The 18,012-nt window shown below is 37.0% G+C and overlaps 1 protein-coding gene across 1 annotated transcript in view; it reads left to right on the top strand.

Moving 5' to 3' along the window:
- The window catches only part of FTO (FTO alpha-ketoglutarate dependent dioxygenase), a 226,600-nt gene that overhangs the window by 88,766 nt on the left and 119,822 nt on the right, over window positions 1-18,012 (top strand). Inside the window, exon 8 of the mRNA XM_041458865.1 lies at window positions 10,258-10,382. Within this exon, the coding sequence (XP_041314799.1) occupies window positions 10,258-10,382 (125 nt within the window). The remainder of the gene's footprint in view (window positions 1-10,257; window positions 10,383-18,012) is intronic.

Raw genomic sequence — 18,012 nt, 5'->3', positions numbered from 1 at the left:
TGGCAGAATGGAAGTTGGTAACAGGATGAGAAGCTCGGTGGGAATTGATGTGTCCTTGGAAGGGGTGGAGGTGTGTCTGGGTGTTCCTTGGGTTAATGTTCCAGATCCATGGTGCTGCCCTGAAATTAAGTGGAATGTGATTAAACAGTAACTGTGGGTGTTTGGTATCCTGGTGTGTATCCAATACAGCAAACATAGGTTTACACATATAAGATTAGATGGGGTTTTAATATTCTTTCATTTAGGAGGAGCTGTGGTTTGTGTATTTATTTTTTTCTTATTCTGGAAAATAAAAGTGTAGCTTTCTTTTGAGCCTACAGGATGTAAAGTTTGATCAGACTTATTAACTATAGTTCAACATTGTAATTTTGCAATTATCTAATTATCTTTGTTTCTTGCAACATTTGTGTTGTCTTTATATACTAGTAAGGTATATTGCCCTTTATAACTTGTAATAGAAAATTAGTGTCCATGTATAAGTGGCATATATACATTACAGGTTTATGTAGTTTTATGCTTTAATTAGTCAGAATGACATGTGCAAAACTTTATTCCTGAACGTGCTCTGAATGCAAGAGAATTAAGAGTGAGTACTTGCCTTGTTCTTTTAGAAGGAATCCATATTTAGTGTAAATACTGAAATCAGACTAGTGATGGTACATATTTTGGGCAACTGTTTGAAGTAAGTTAAATCAGTAGGCTTTTCTTTTTGTTCTCCTTTTGTCAGCTCCACCATTTTTAAAATTTGCTAGTACATTGTATTTTTGTTGTACATTTTACACTGCACATCATCAGCATTTTCATGGCCCGTATATGAAGTACCTAGCCCATAGTTTGATGTCAAATATAGTTACGTACTCTAAGAAAACTGAAGGAGAATAAAGCACTGAAATCAGACAGCCTGGTTTTCTGTTGAGGAATGAGGATCATAGCTTCCAAAAAAAGTGTATAACCTAATGCTGTAGTCATCAACTACTGGTGGTGTGGCAATATCTGGTGGTGCTCTCCTTGCTGCTTGGTAATGTCATATTCCCCATATGTTAAATACATGCAGTGTAGCAGGCTCTGTTTTGCTTTCATTTCTCAGCAGTGTGCTCTCAGTTCTCTTTCTGTCTGTTTTGCCATGCCAGCTGGTATCACTACTGCACTTAAATGATTAGGAATTTTAAATCTTCACAATGGTGTGCCGTGGTGTCACTGGGGGTAATGAAGTTGTTACTTGAGCCAAGTGTGACAAAACCTCATTTTTGAAAAAAGCATGGTGAGAATCCCATTCTCACAGGGATATCCACAGGCCTGGTGCCTTTAGTGCTGTGAGGATGGTAGTGAACCCCTTATGTCATTTGAAGATATGATTCAGCTGTATGTGGTTGTCTTGCATATGTACTAAATTGCTATTCTGCTGTGGCATGTGTCTCAGACAAAGCATGCCCACAGGCACTTCTGGACATGTGGCTCACTGTTTCATTTGATTGTGGCTTGCAGCTTCTTCATTCTGCAGCGTTTAACCCGTTCTGTAACTTGGCTTTCTGTTTTAAATTATTTTAATAAAACTAATGACACTGGAAATACATTTCAAATTTCTGCACAACTATATTTTAGCAGACAGTGTGTTAAAAGGTATTGTGACTAAGGCAGTAAGTAGCTTGATGGCAACAGGTAGTGGCTTCAGTGATGGGAAGAAAATACTGATATTCTAGGCTTTTCCATACTAAATAGATACTGAGATGTACTGTTCAAGAAAGTCAGTAATGTGACATGTAATTGACCACTAAAAAATAAAAATGTAATAATGAATTCAGAATCTAGCATTCACTGTTTTCCATTTTTATTCGTAGCTTGTATGTATTTAAAAATTTTTTGGTGACTAATACTGTTACCTTTAGAGATTCCAGGTTTCATTTTGAGTGCTACAAAGAGCAGAGATTTAGTTCAAAGATTTTGGTACAAGTTTGCATCTATAAATATTTTAAGAGAGACATGTATGTAGTATTAGGGCTTCAGTATAAATTAGATAAAGCAATATCTCGTGTCTCGAATTATTTCATTAGAATCAGTAAAATTATATGAGTATTTAATTTGAACTACAGTTCATTTCAGTGCCTGTGAAATAGTATTACCTACTTCTGGCTTTGAAGTCCATAATTTTTTCCTCTCATCTCTCCTCCACCCTAAATTATTCATAATAGTTGATGATGTTAATTTTAAGATGCTAAGAAACTTACTGGGTACTCTTTTGAGTTCTTCTGAATGCATAAAATAATTTGTTGTATAATTCTTCAGTGCTTATTAGAACTGCACATAATTGATGATGAAAATTCAGAGTGCTGGCTGAGTGAGAATGTGCAGGTTGTACTCAGCGTGATTCAGCACTGCAAAATCTAAGCTGTCCAGAGTGCAGATTAGCCAAGTGAGTCTTGTAGTGCATCTTAGCTCAACTGATTTCAGCAATAGCAGATAATCACTGAAGCATACACTGCTATGCAGTCCTTCAGAACTTAAGTGTTCGACGTAACTACTGTTTGCATGTGACCAAAATGGGAAAAGGGAGGTGTATACAAAGGAGTGAATTATAACAAAGAACACTTTCTGCTTCAGTTCTTGTTCAGAAAACATATGTTCAGCCATGCAGGCAACAGTTGGGGTAAAGACACTGTAGGTTTGGAAACAAAAGGCGTGTTCTTTTCTTGCATTCACAATGTTCTCAAACATATTCACTTGTTAGGGACTGGCCTGTCAGCTGGATCTTCTTGCAAGCGTGATTTCTTTTTCCTGACTTCTTTCAAAAGCTTTTTCCCCACAATGTTTTACACTTCATATAATCCACTATGTATGCTAGGCCTGCCTCAGTCTTTGTGCTATTGATGATTCAGAGGTGGAGGGGCCATGCTCTGGGAGAATGTGGCTGAAGGGTAACCTTTCAGTCACCCATACATCTGAAGATGCTAAGCCACTCTTATTCCAAGTATCTTAAGTGGTTTGGTTGCTCTTTCACGATGAGGTAGATTATACTTCACCTTTAGAACACTGCCAAACCAATTAGTGCAGCAAAAATATTTTGAAAGTGTTGATCTTTTTACATTTTTTAGTTTGTAACTACATATTGAATATCTCACAGAGACTCATCATAACTGCTTAAATCATCCAGTAAAGAGAATATTTTTCTCTCAATTGGAAATTTATTCAGTTGTGGCATGCCAGAGTAACCAAAAATTACTTGGGCATTACTTCCTTTTTTGTAAATATATGGTTCAAGACCCTGGTATAAATACTCTTTTATAGGCATAAAGGTAATGCTTATTTCCAAATAAGCTCAACCTAGTTTAATTTATGACTTTCAAACTCATATAGCTAGAAAATGTACTGCTTTAGCTCCACAGGTATAGATAAATGGAACAACTTTCTAGTGCAGACAAAACCTACAGTTTCTTTGGAAATGTCGAAGTGATCTACTCGCTGTAGGTTTTTCTAGGTCAAACTACTCATCTATCAAGTCAGGTATTCATCCTTTGTTGTCAGCAGTGAATACCTCAAAGCCAGGCAGGGCTGCCTACATTTTAATGCATGTCGACTTGTATATAGAGCTTAAGCATATGTCTGACTTTAAGCATTCTGCTCTATAATTGGGTTATGTACATGTTTAGTTTTGATGTGCACCATTGAATATAATGGGAGGGGAGAATGTATAATCTTTGTGGTGATGGTTTCACACCAACAAGTTGAGTTTCCATTCCTTTTGTGCTACAGAAATGTTATTTCTTTTGTGAAATTCTGTATTCCTTATATTTTATTTAAAAACAGACATAATGTTTGTCTTAAACGCTGTGATGTTATAAGTTCTCAATCAATAACCAGAATAGTTAGGGAGTTTTATGTTGACTTGCAGATTATTCTTGTGTTTTGTTGGAGTATTAATAGTCTTATCTGAATTCTCAGCCTGGGAAATTACCACTGATGAATGTCCAATGATTAGAATTTCCCATATAAGACCATTCAGATCATGAAGATCATTTACTCAAATAGAAAATCATCAGACAAGAAAACTCCATGTAAATATTTTCTGTTGGAAGGTGCCAGCAAATGCATCCTTGCCAACGTATGTCAAAGCTGCCAGAAGATCTGTGAGGATGGGGATTAACTTTTTAGCACTGTCGTCTTAAGAGCTTTGACAGGGAAACATTATTTAAATGTTTTTTCTTTGACTGCATATGACTGAAAAGATGTTAACAGTAGATAAAACTAATATAGAGCAGTTAATGATACTGACATATATTCCAAGTCTGCACCTTTTTCTTTTCTTGAGGTCTATGTCAGAAATCCTTGAGAATACTACAGCTTTAAAATAAATTGTCCTTCCTTCTCAAATGAAATTTGATGATTTGTCTCCAGTCTGATAAAAGAAAGCACATGCTAGTATATTGCTTCTTTTGAGGAATTTTTTGTTTTATTTTATAGGCTCCTTAAAAATAAATTGGTTTAGATGTTGCAGTGGCTACTCTGAATCTCAGAAAGAAAATAGTTAATAATAATTTCTTTCCATTCAGTTCCTGTGAGCCTACCTTCATTGCACAGTTTGCATACAACAGCTAGTAAGAGTAGAATGTACTGAACCTTAAACAAATCTATTAGGATCACCATGGCAAGAAACTGGGAAAATGGCAGGAAAAACGAACAATGATTTTGTAAACCCTCCAAAGGTCAGAAAAAGGCTTTCAGTAAGTATGCAGAGGCTAGAAATCAAATCCCATTTCCTATCATAAGAAACCAGTTGTTGTAGCAGCAGTGGTTAATGTACTGTATGTGAAAGATTTAAGACTAGTTGGAAAGCTTTGCTTCTGTTTTATTAGGCTGCTATTGAAAAGCCAACAGCATAACTTCAACTAGGTGCTTTGAGATTTCTTAATGGGCTGTCAAGGGCAAGACACCAGGTCTGTGCTATACTAGCTCTTTCCTGTACATTAAAACAACAGGGGCCAAATGATCATATACAGAAGTATGAATTACTTGATGCTTTCTCTGTTCCATATGGTCAGCCATGTCTTTGGCAATTAATCATGTACAGAATCAGTTGAGTGCTCTCTGAAGCATTGAAGTCAACATTTAGTTGTACCTGTGCCAGTGGGGGCAGTGGGGGTTGTGAGCGTAAAATAGCAGGATGAAGAGCTGCTGGCGCCGAAGCCAGAGCAGCTGGCTTCTATAAACAACACTTTTTTCCTCTTTACCTTTTTTTTTTAGACTTTCTTTGACAAACATGACTCATTTTTCAATATCATCCAGAACATGAGGGTTGCTGAGTGAAACTGTGATATCTGGCATAGTGAATTAATAAACAAAAGGCAGAGAATTGGGTTTAATGTGCCCAAATTACCGGGTGATAACTTAAACCATACTGGCTGTTTCCATTGTATAAATGAAAATGGGCACATTTGCTCATATTTTAAGTAGGGATTTTAAAAGTAAAGAAGAAATGAGCAGGGTTTTGTAATCAATTACTAGCTTTTTTATCATGGAGGAGTTACAACATGTTAAATTAACATGGCCTAATAGACTTCAGGTTCTTTTTCCCTCCCCTCTAAAAGGGACCATGTTCTAATTTCATAGAATTTCATCAGGAAACTTCTTTCACTGAAAGCAAATAAAATGACAAAAATAACATGGAAAATACAGAATAACATTTTAGCTCTGTTTACAGATTTTACTCTTTGTTTTTCCTTTCTCTATTAGTTATTGATTTTTTTTTTAGAGATGTCTGCTATGTTAAAGTAGAAGTGATTGGTAAAGATTCAGAAGTTTATCCTATTTAAACTGATGGTGAGTAAATTAAATCTTAACTTTGAGTGAAAAATCTGATTTGTTGATCCAACAAAGTAGGACCAAGAGGCAAAGTGTCCCAAGTGCCACTTTAGTTCAGACTGAAGGCTAATTTGTTTGACAGAGCACTAAGCTTCATGTCTCCAGTTATACAGTGTTTCTAACCTTATGTCTGACTCCTTATGAGGTCTGTATTGAAGGAAGGGAAAAAATCTGGCTATATAAAATTGAAAATGTACCAGTGTGGGGTTTGGAGTGTTTAGATGTTGTTTTTTCTTGGTTGTCTGTAGACATTCACCCAGGACATGCAGTTCAGCTGTGATATTCATCCAGGACACGCAGTTCAGCAGGGTAGTGGCCTATGGATGTTAAAGCAGAGTTTCTTCTGCTGCATATCTAAGGAAAAATAGTGTAAACCTGTTACAATACCTAGATTGGGTTTGTTATGTTTCTAATTTTGTGTGTATATCCTGGGTGAATAGAAAGACTTCGTTATAACAGCTTCTATTCAGTCCTGTGTCACTGATATATTTTGATGGTGATAATGAGAGAAATAGGGTGTTGGTCTCTTCAAATCTGATCTGAACCTTCTTTTCTTACATAGTGACAGAAGATGCTCTGATGGCTCTTGCCTGGTACGCCTGAATTTAGTTCTGCTGCTGTACCAGGAGGAAGGCAAAGAGTAGAGTTTCCTAAATACTGTATTTAATGTAAAAGGCTGGATTTGCTCCTGATATATGTGTACATACACACACACACACGTGTATGTACATAGCTTTATGCTTTTTGAGAGGTGAGTTGTGTGCTTTTAAGACTTTTGCCATTTGGGTTTTACGAGGAAAGCCCTAAATACATGTATAGATCTGTAAGGAGAATTGGGTAAGATTTAGTGAAAATACTAGCAGTACTGCTTATTCAAGAGCTATGCTGGCCAATGAGACTGGGAGTTGCTTCCCACAAGTGATAAGCAATTTGCGTAATCTCCTTGCTTAGGTTGTCCAGGATATGTTTTTTGACAGCTCAGGAAGCAGAAGAAAGAAAGTTTCACCAGTTTGTAAACATTACCACCTTCAAGAATCTCTGTGAACACAAGGATGAGATAAGACAGGCTGTAGGGCTGGTTGCATTGTTTATTTATTCTACTGTCCTGCAGTCCCAAGTGTGCTGAAAACCCCTGAGCCAGTGCTGAGTCCAGTTCAGAATTGTGAAGGCTTCACTCAGCATTGGGCAGAGGGGGCCTCTGCAGGCAATTATCTGTCATTAAAAGAATTGAGACACAAGATCAGATTTTCTTTGATGGGATGTGCGACTATAGCGATGTTCAAAAGAAGGTCATTCCTGCTCTTTGGAGCAGGGGTTGTATCAGCCAGGTTTCTGATGGGTTTTTATCAGTGTTGATGTGAGGAAATGGCTTTCCCAGCTGATAACATCTTTGACCGAGTTTCTTGAACCCTTGACCTTTATCAGTCAAAGAATATATTGAATCCCCTTGTTAAAAATAAATCCAAAACCAAGTTACATGGAAAAGACAACTTTCAAAGGAACATATTTTATAATATTATTTTATCCAGAATGCTACTTTGTTACACTTTGAGACTTTTATTGCTATTATAAGAGTAGCAAGTTATTAAGAAATGCCTCTATAAAAGCTACCCATCAAGCCCTGCACTGGCATTCCAGGTGACCTTACTGCCCTTTCAGCACTGTTAGAAAACAAGTAAATCAGTTAAATTGCTACGTATTGTTGTTGTATGTTGCTTAATAATACTATTTCACCCTCCAGGTAGCTGTGACTGTACTCACAGGGCTCAATAAAGAAGCGTTTATGATGTCAGTGTCAAACTATGCGTTTGACTTGAGCCATGTACATCACCACATAAATGAAAGGTGTTAACAGAAGGCTGGAGCAATATAATTATATTCTTAGTAAAAAATAAATTATGTTCAGTTTCCGGAATTATGATGTTTCTGTAGATGGAGGGGACTTTTCTTAATGAAACTCAGGACCAAACTTGCAATTTGACCAGGTCAACAGAATTCATACCATATCACATACAGTGTGATTGTGAATACTTGGGGAAGTGATCACCCATCTCTGACTGATAATACTCTATTGACATCATATTTTCACCAGATTTTAACTGAAAATTCTGTAGCAAGTCACAGTTTTCCATGCTCTGCACTTTCTGAATCATTTATTTAGGAGATCTTGATGTTTGTTGCAGCAAATAACTGTACTTTTAGCTTTGTGAGGCATGGCATCATTAAACTTGGGACTTTCCTGAAGTCTGGGGGAGAAGCAGACATCTCACCATCATCAGTGGATTTTCCTGTCCCTCTGTGAATAAAATGGCCATCCAAACATTCTGAAAGGGAAATCTTGGTGGACTGTGGCCTCGTTGTATGGCTGCAACCTGATCATCCTATAATACAGAGATAAACTCTGGTTGTAGTGCTCTGTCAAGTCTTGTACATGATAAATACAAAAGTTCAAGCCTTAGTAGGTGTATTTATTGTGAATGACAAGGAGTGTTAATTTTCACCATTCAAGAATGTACATCAGCTCATGTGAGTGTGTTTCACTTGCTAAAGTCCTCTATCAAATCCTGCTTCAAACTGTGCAGCTGCTGGCAATGAGGCTCTAAGGTCAGGATTGCTGAGGTTGGCGGATATTAGAGCTTGTGGAAAAGATGTTGTAGGTCAGTGCAAGGGAAACCCATGTCATGGAATCCTTATCTGAAAATGCTCTCTGGCTTTTTGTTTGCTTTGTAATGTCAAAGCAGGGTCAAGAATGTGATCTGTACAGACAGAGTTTTGAACATTTGGGGTTTTTACAAGAAAATGTTCTTTTTGATGTTTAAGTCCCGTATGATGGGGTAATGCCTTTTGGTAGGCCAACGGATAGAGCTGGGAGGTGGGGAGAAAGATGCTTTTTGTTCTTCGCTTGTGATGCTGGTGCAATAAACTTATTTTCTGTCTCTGTGAACCCTGTCATGCTTCTTTCTTGGAATTACCATAGCAGCAACAATGCTACTCCTACTTTACATAGCTTAAGAAGTGTATTATCTGCATGTTATAATTTTTTTTGTAGGGGGAAAAAAAAAAAAACAACCCTATCAGAATGAGGATAGATCTGTTTTCACAAACTGAAGATAATAACAATAGTTTCTCTCACAGAATTCCCAGAGGAATTTTAGTTGGGCAGGACAGAAGGTAATGTGTATGTGATATTGAGGAGGAGGCAAAATGTGATGTGTTTTGTCACATTGTTCCAATGAGGCAGATTATGCTGGGAATAGGAATTGCAGCTCTTGGTTATGTTTGGTTGTTTTTTCAAACTCACATGCACAACTTCCCAGGTCAGAAACTTTTTTTTTTTGCCTCCTTTTCTGTGAAAAGAAAACAGGTTTGTGTAAGAATTCCATCTGTTCTCTCATCCTTCCCAAAAACATTTAGATGCTTTGATACATTTGCAGAACATGTGACTGGAGGTTAGAATATAAAAAATAATTCCATGTCTGTTGGAGGCTGATTAAGATGAAAAAGGCAATGTAATATCTTCACTTAAGGAAAAGACTCTCAGTCTCTGCCATGGAGACACTTCTGCACATGGAGGAGCACGTGGGTGCTGGTGGATATAGGACTGGTTGGTAGCTGAGCATCAACAATTTCCTTCCCAGCTTGGCAGACACGGGGAGGTGCAGGGAAAGAAGAGGTAAAAATGGTGCAGGAGTGAGTAGAAAAAGATGGAGTGAGGGAGCTGGGGTTAGCTTGGTGGGAGGATGAAGGGTGATAAGAACATCCCCAGGTCTCTTAGATCAACATTAATTGTCAGCACAATGTTTGGGAAGGGCAGTAACACTTGATCTGCAGAGACTGAGTGTCATCCTGCTTCACAGATTATTTAAATCCATTGCATGTATATCTGTATATTTTGGATCAGTTTTTAATTTATTCTGTATGTGAAAAGACTTTATAACTTGTTTATTTGAAGTACTTAACAATAAAGAGAGCATGTGGACATCAGCAGATACAGTACAAACAGGTATTTTCTTCAACAGCTTTACCAATGAACAAAGGGGAGGGTGAAGTCCCCCAAACAAATGCTACATTGAGGAAAATACTTCTGATATTATTTGATACAAGATAATATTTAGAAAATAACTATGCTTCAAGAAAATGTGGGCTAGAATGCATGGTGTCTTAGTGTGATACTTAAGGCAATGAGATTTTAAGGTTTACCTTATGTGCCATGTATATTGATTAAATACCAAATATATGGTAGCCATTTCTAACCATCATTTACTGTATTGATTTGTCAGCAGTGGAACTGTAATAAAAAAAGCTATTGATTTACTGTCCTTATTTGCTTATGGGCTTTTTATTAATTTTACACATTGTTTCCTATTTCTAGATTATAATTTTTATGTGTTTCCTCCCTTTAAGACAAGTCTGGTCCTCTCTGAGGTTAGAAAAGAGCAACAAATTGAGGAACAAAGAAATGAGACCATCAGCTGCTTCCTGCTCCTTCTTAAGGAGAGACAAAAGCTGCGTAAAGAATGGACAGCAAGGTGAGAAGTACTCCTATAAATCCCCTTGAGTGGGGAAAAGTGACTTAAAAAAATTTAAAATTTTCACTGTTCAAACAGTAATTCCTTGAATGGGATAGTCCATGTTTCTGTGGCTACACTGCTCTCACACAGTACAGACTACTGATAGCAACTTGGTAGGCAGCACTCAGACCTGAGGAGTGCTGCCACCTAAAATGCCCTCGGTTTTCCACCTATTGCTGCCAGTATGAGCCATGCTCTTTGCTGGAATGCTCTGCTAAAACTGCACTTGTTGGCTTGTGCTCCTTCTATTTCCCTGTGGTGTCCTGCTGGAGTTAAGTGGATGGTGATGGGTGAGATGGGCACACGTGTGTGAACTGCTGGAGCTCACGACGTGGGGCTGTTTTACTGTACCAGAGCTCTTAAAGAGAGCTCACTGCCACAGATCAGGAGATGCTATCAACATGTTGAAAATTGTTTTATGTTTGTGTTTGGAAGGGTTTGTGTTGCTGGAATATAGTCAGCTGAATAGCATTTCAGAAGCACCAGATACGCTGTACTTTTAGTTTCTTCAGAAAGAGGTCAATGAAAGAGGATTTCCATCACGTTCTACCTTGTTCTTCTCTTAGGCTGCTAAATGAGTTGATGTCACCTTTTTTCACACCAATGTCTAAAAGCTACAGGTTTATACTAATTTGATAATCTATTATTTTCTTATTTTATATGTATATAAAATACCTAGCAATCTGAAGTTTTTCTGCCAAATATGCAGCTATTATTTAAAACCAGGAGATGTTCCTTTCTTACAATTAAATACAATTTTTAGTCAAAAGTATTTTTAAATCAGATTTTTGTTATTTAAATTTAGTGTCTAACTGGCATGATTTTTTTTACCTGCACTAATTAACATTAAGGGAGATCTCTGGTATTTTGCTAGTGTAGCTCCTGAAGACTCTGAGATTGCTTTTAAAATGTTATCTGTAGATTTTGGGTCTGACACTAGGGTATCCTTTCTGCTCCACATAATTACAGCAAATGAAACTGAAACATTTTAGAAACTTTAGATAAAAATTGAACATAATTACACATAATTATTTTACAAATTACAGGTTGTGCTTAATAAGTTTGTGTTCCAGTGAGTATGGAATGTTTGCTTGTATGCTACTCATTTAAGGTTTCAGAGTAAACTGGCTCTAAAATATTTTCCATAGTATTCTGTGGGATTTAATTTTTTTTCTTGAACAATATAAGGGATTTTTGTGGTGGCTTTGTTAGGTTTTTGTTTTTTTTTTAATTGGTTGGGTTATTTGGTGGTTTTTTTGTTTGTTTTGTTTGTTATGGGGGGGTGTTTCTTTGTTTTTTTGCCTTCCATCACCATGCTTACTAAATAATGCAAATGTCTTAGCTATGTTGAAACAGAGGAAATCACTTAAAGTTTTTCTGTGGGACATGTGCATCTTCGTTATGAAACACAATGGAAAGCTTCTAATGAGTGGAATACTTTTTAGAGTTCATTTTGTCTAACAATGATTTCCTAATACACAAAGTCATCAGCAATCATGGCAGTAATGAGTGATTTAGAGGCGCTGTGGCTTTCAGTGTGCCTGGCCCCACTTGCTGCTCACAGGGAGCTCTGGGGCTGCGGCCAGGGCTGCAGCTGGAGACGCAGCCCAGCCTCTGACACAGCAAAGCTGCACCTCTTGGGGGTGGCACAGGCACAAGCAGATGAAGTGCAGGCCTTCTTAAAACCAAACACCTGAAAGAAAATATCGAGAGCATTGTGCATTGAAAGTTCTGAAAGAAAGTGTCCTTTGAGTATTAAATATCCATAATCCTTTTTCTTTCTATTTGATGTTTCCCATCCCAGTGACCTATCTGGGGGTCCCATCCGTATGATCTGCATACAGAGACTGTTACCATACACCTCACTTGGCTCCATCAAAGCCTCAGCTCGGTGTCTGGAATGAAACACTGGCTGTGGCAGCCATGGAGCACACGGTGCTGAAAGTTATAAAACGTCCGCCGTGGTACGAGCAGGGCTGCCCATGTTTTAGAGATCAGTCTATTGTGTACTTTGGAATTACATGAGAAAAATGTGCTTGGACAGGAAATAATTAGCACTTGTCAAAGGGCAGGCAATAGGTTACAGTACTTTACTTTCAACAGGCTATCAGGGGATCAGCTAGATTAGATAATAGAATTTTTTTTCCTGTGGAAGTTAAATACAGATGACTCTAATTACCTTACATTGTGCATTAGAGAGCAGATTATGAACAGTACAACTTCAAGAAATTTAGGTCAATGAAGGGAGGGCAGCTGGCAGAAAACTTCACTCTGCACTTGGTCTTTGTAGAGTTATGTAGTCATTCTGTTCTTTCTTGTGTTTTATTTGTGTCATTAACACCTGAAATAAAACAAAAACAACCAAAAACTGGTAATACAAGCTGACTGAACTTTTGGAAATTTATCCTTTCCCAGAGAAAAGCATATGAACTCTTCTGGTATGTACCTACTCAGTTAAAGCATATTCTTATGTTATTTACTTTAAGTTGTGCCAGTGTTTCTTCATGTTAATGAGCTGAAGTGACTCTTTAAGATTTTATTTCAGCTTCACAGCCCAAAACTCATGGCAGTGTGCTTCGTGTTGCACTCACCATTTCATAGACTTGTGATGCAAAGATGTCATCAGTATCTTAAGTATCTGAGCAGGTCTTCCAGGGATTCAAGTTGTTCTCTGAGTGGTAGTGATCCAAAATACTTCAGGTAGGACTCAGTGAATGTCCTCTGAGTGTTAACAGAAATGGTCCAGAGTTTCCAGAGCCCCAGATTTGTTTATACTGCGTGATAGGGCCTGATGGACAGGTTGTTATAGCTGTTAAAGAGCTGCTCTAGCCCTTTGAACTGACCCCTTCTTGACCTCTGCTTACAGAAGGTCACTGTTCAGCTTACAAAGTGAGGGGAACCTCAGATTCTACTGTAATAAACAGAGGGTGAAGGGAACAGCTGTGAATTTTGGACTAACCATGCAAACCTGGATAGACTTTTTAGGGTCACTGTATGATAATGAAAATTGTTACCAAATTATATGGAAATTTAACAGCAATAGTGGGAAAGAGAGGGTGGAGTCTAATGCATTGGGTTTGATAAATGAAGTGTGAAGTTACCCATCTGGCTCTAGACAGCCCTCTTTTTCTCTACGAAAGGGAAACATTTAAAAATAACCATGGTACATCTAGAATCAATGACCCATACAGAGAGCTGGAATAGATCAAGATTTAATGGTGACTGTGGAAGAAATTATCATTTGAAAAGTGAGACAAAGGATGAGAAAGTACAGTTCAATATCTGCACCTGATTCATTTTTTAAAAAGGCTTTAATATTTTTCCCTGTTCATGATGTTATCGACATTTTTTATTTTTACTTTTTAACTGGAACCAGAAAAGTTGTTATATCACAAAGAAACAGGGGAAAAAGACAAAAGTACTTGAATTTCAGGAGAGAATGTTGCACTTTTCCTGATCAGATGTGCCTGAGAGGGCTGGGCTACAGTTGAATAAAATTGTAGCTCTTATTTCTCCTAATAGAACTTGTATCATGTTATAATAGCATTGTCTTTAATGCTTGCATGACGTACTGCACTTAATTGGTAGTAGGTTTTTGTTGTATTTTTCATAGACATACATTTACTACCAAGCTAATTTGTCTTCAATAAATCAACAAGAGATTAATTTAAATGGTAGTGTTTAACTGCCTTGAAAATATTGACTGCTAGGAAAAAATATGGTTAGTTAAACCTTTGCTAAAGTATGGAGTTTCCAAGTGGGAAAATTGTATTAGTCCAAAATAGTTTTATTGTAACACAGACTCTGATGTCTATTTTGCTATTTCCCTCAGTGAAATTGTGCCATTTCTCTTAGGGGAAATTCAGCCAGATATTGGAAAATGTAAAGTTTTGGAGACAGACATAATGAAGTGCATGAAGTGGAAATTTTGATAAAATTATATATGATTGTTGAATTTTCATAGTTGTGCTACTTATCCAAATTCTGAAATCTTAACTTCTCTTGAAATAATCATCTAATGGCAAATTGACATAGTGAAAACAGAATAAATATTCAATAAATATTCTGTACCAAAGTAATCACAAAATTCTTCTGGTTCATGAGATAAAGAGTAGAAAAGTGTTAATTGATTATATCTTGTAAAAATCAATAACTTATAACCTTGCATCATTAAAATAACACAGTAAAAAAATATCTTTTTCTGGGGTCATTCTATAACCCATAATATTTTGTAGACTGGGTCACTGTATTTCTAGAATTTTTATATTCTTGCATTTTGCATGGCAGTGGAAAAAGAACCTCTTACTTGTGACAAATCGTGTTAGTTTCAGGTTTCAAGTCAGATGTGAGCTATAATTCCTCAGCATTTTTTGCCTTTGTCAAACCCCTTCTTAGATCTCACAATTTTATATAACAATTTAAAGGTATGTATTTTTTTTCTAGTTACAATGAACACTTATTCTGCAGAGGTAGTCTTAGCTCTCAGCAGTGAAATCTGGATTTTTATCAGGAATTTTTATATAGGAATGTCAATTATAGGGACCTAGTGAGGAAATTGAGTCCTAATCTGGATGACGCTCTTCAATTCTATAATAAGAAAAATGAAGAATCTTAGAGTGGAAGCCTAAAATAGCGTGCATGTTAAATAAGATACAAAGTGGAAGATTTTATTTATTTTATTTTCTGTTTTGAAGAAAAAGTTCATTTTTTCTTCTTATGCCTAACCTCCTTATACCTTGGAATTTTAGATCATAATTAAGGAGTAATTGAGGTAGATTTTACTCTTTTTAGCTCCAGTAGAAGGTAGTGTTGATTTAAAGAAGGACTGTGTTTCCTCTGTAGTTTAAGAAGTAAACATGGGCTTTGGGAAAATCAGAGCTTTTTTTCCTTTCTGTCACAGGCTTTGTGCATTTTCAGGAACTCATGAATGCTATTTTTCAAACCAAATGTGATAATACCAGTTCAAAGACTGGTTGAAAAATATGGATTTTTTTTTTTAACTCCCACAGACCTGGCTGGATGATAAGTATATGAAATAATGTGAACTCTTCACAAAATACTACAATAGCAGCTACACCAGTTCCCAAGATTTTACAAACTACAGAGGTATCAAAGTGTATCAGAGAGTGGGGGGAAGTATTTGCGTTGTTTAAGACTTCTTGTTTTGTGAGAATGTCAGTGGGAATGACAGAATTTTTTTTGTTGTTTTTTTATGTTGTGGAATCCAGTATCTATGTTTCTTATATTACAAGGATCTCAGTACATACAGCTGTATGCTCTCCAGTGTGTTTTTTGGTAACAGTTGTCCTCTCTGGACAGTGGGTCTCAGTAAGTTAGCAATGAGCATACACCAAAATTTTGACTCACCATTTTGGAAATTACAGGGAGAAAAAGAGAAAATGACATTTGGATTCTTTGACATTGATACTTTAGATGTATGTGCATGAATACTCCTTAAAAGAAGAAACTGTTCAGCACCAGCATGTAAGCTTAAACCAGGTTTTCAGAACATAAATATATTTAGACAATGTGCAGAAAGTAAATTGTGGCTGAGTAATCCTGAATACTGTATGTTAATCAAGAGGATGCTTTGAGTCAGACTGAAAACCAACCTTGCAGCTTTCAAATGAATGGAGAAAACACTGCAACGTGGATGAAGTTGTCAGGTCTCCTGCTGTAGTTATGCTTAGACATCAGCTGCCTTGATTGACCTTTGACTTTTCTCCAGTTGCTTATTGCCAGATTTCTTTTGCTCCTCGTGACCCTTCCTGTTTTCTGCCTCTGTCTTTCACCTGTGTTCCTTGTATGGAGGAGTCTTTGAAGCAGCCAAGCTTGGGATCAATAGGTACAAGTACTCTTCAGAACAATGGAAATGCAGCTTGATTAAATGCTGCTGTTTAGCTGTTCCTTTGAAACTGTCCTGACCCCTTACCCTTGGAAAGACTATGTGTTTACAAGCTGTGGCTACTTAGAGCAAATCCGGCCCCTTACCTTGTGATGTCACTATATACACAGACATATGGTGCAAAAAAATGTTACATGGTGTAGCAGCCTAAACCAAATGCTGTTATAGGGCAGGCTAAGAAAAGCTGCAGAACTTCAGCTCTGTGTTTGTGTCAGACTCTGTCATTAAGGCACTTCGTAGGGATTGTTTACTCTGAGTGTTTCCTTTATCATTTTAGTTTAATTTTAATGGTTCACTTCTGAAATCCATAGACAGATGTATAATCCTATACCTGAGTAACTACCAAATGAAACTGCTTTGATATTTTCCTTTTTTGATTTAATGATTTTTTTCTTCTTGTGCCAGATGAGTTTTTCAAATAATTCAATGGCAGTTCCAAAACTGGAAAATTACACAAATTTAGTCCTTATTTATAGTGAGATTAAAGCTTCCAAAAAATGTGATAAGGAATTTTCCCACTCTATCAGATATTATTCAGTTATTTACGATTTTTATGTTTGGTTTTACTTGGACAGGCTTTTAAAGTCAGCATGGGTGACATTTCCTTATTTATGTAAGCTTTCATAATTGCAGTACAAGAAAGATAGATAGTGTTGTTTTTCCAGTGGCTTGACAATGATTTGTTCACTACCTTTGGGAGACCTGAATGCTGGAAATGGAGATTATTGCATTTCCAGGCTGCAGGGTACTGGAGATTGACTAGATCACAGAAGTGACAAATTTATAATCTGTGGAGACCAAGTGTTAGCCACATCATCAGACAGTTGAACCACAAAGTAGCATTAGCATCTGCTGTCATCCTTTCTGTAGGAGAGAATGGTATCTACCAGAGGCAGGGGAAAAGGAGAAAGGCTGGGAGAGTTCAGTGTGTTTTACTGTGCTCTCTAGCTGCCCATATTAGATAAAGACCTGGTGTTACAAACTAGGGGTAAGGTGTGAGTGGTCCAGTGAATGAAAAAAGTTATCATAGATTTATTTTTCTTACACTGAGTTCTATTTCTTCTGCAGTATCCATCTATGCTTTCCTTTGCCTTCAGCAAAATGTGCTAATGTCATGGTATGTAACATCCATTAAACTACTGGCAAACTTATTGTGAACTCAAAACTATGTCTAAAACTAGATATTTAAAATTAAAAGAATCTGAAGACAGAATTCTCTTTTCTGTAAAAAAAATAGAAACAGGACTTTAATGATTTTTAGTACCATTATTGTCACAGCTTTGCCTGGCATAATGCTGAATTAAATATTTAATTTGGAGGTGTGTGAAATAATCTGTATACATTACCAATGGTGACAAAACAGAGGGTAACTTCAATGGTTTACCCAGCCAAATGGTGCTGGTCGTGTCATACCATGAGTGTAAGTGAGCAGATGCTTACATAAGTTCATGACTTCAGTCTTAAAGGCTGTCAGCCTTGTGTTAATAAAGTTTTTGCACCTATACAGAACTTGATGGCTCCAGGGATTGGCAGTGAAATACAAAGCCTTTTGTTTTCAGGTCAGCAGTTTAAATATGGTTCAGGTAGGTAGTGCCAAAGAGGATTCCCACTGGGCATCTGTGTTTGATGGCCTATGTAAAATGCACGGGTTCTCCAGCCCTGGTGGGCAGGTGTGTGTATCCG

Source organism: Pyrgilauda ruficollis, unplaced genomic scaffold (genome assembly GCF_017590135.1).
Source record: "Pyrgilauda ruficollis isolate IOZ18807 unplaced genomic scaffold, ASM1759013v1 scaffold13, whole genome shotgun sequence".
NCBI classification, from domain to species: Eukaryota; Metazoa; Chordata; class Aves; order Passeriformes; family Passeridae; genus Pyrgilauda; species Pyrgilauda ruficollis.
This window is presented reverse-complemented; position numbering and strand designations above follow the sequence as displayed.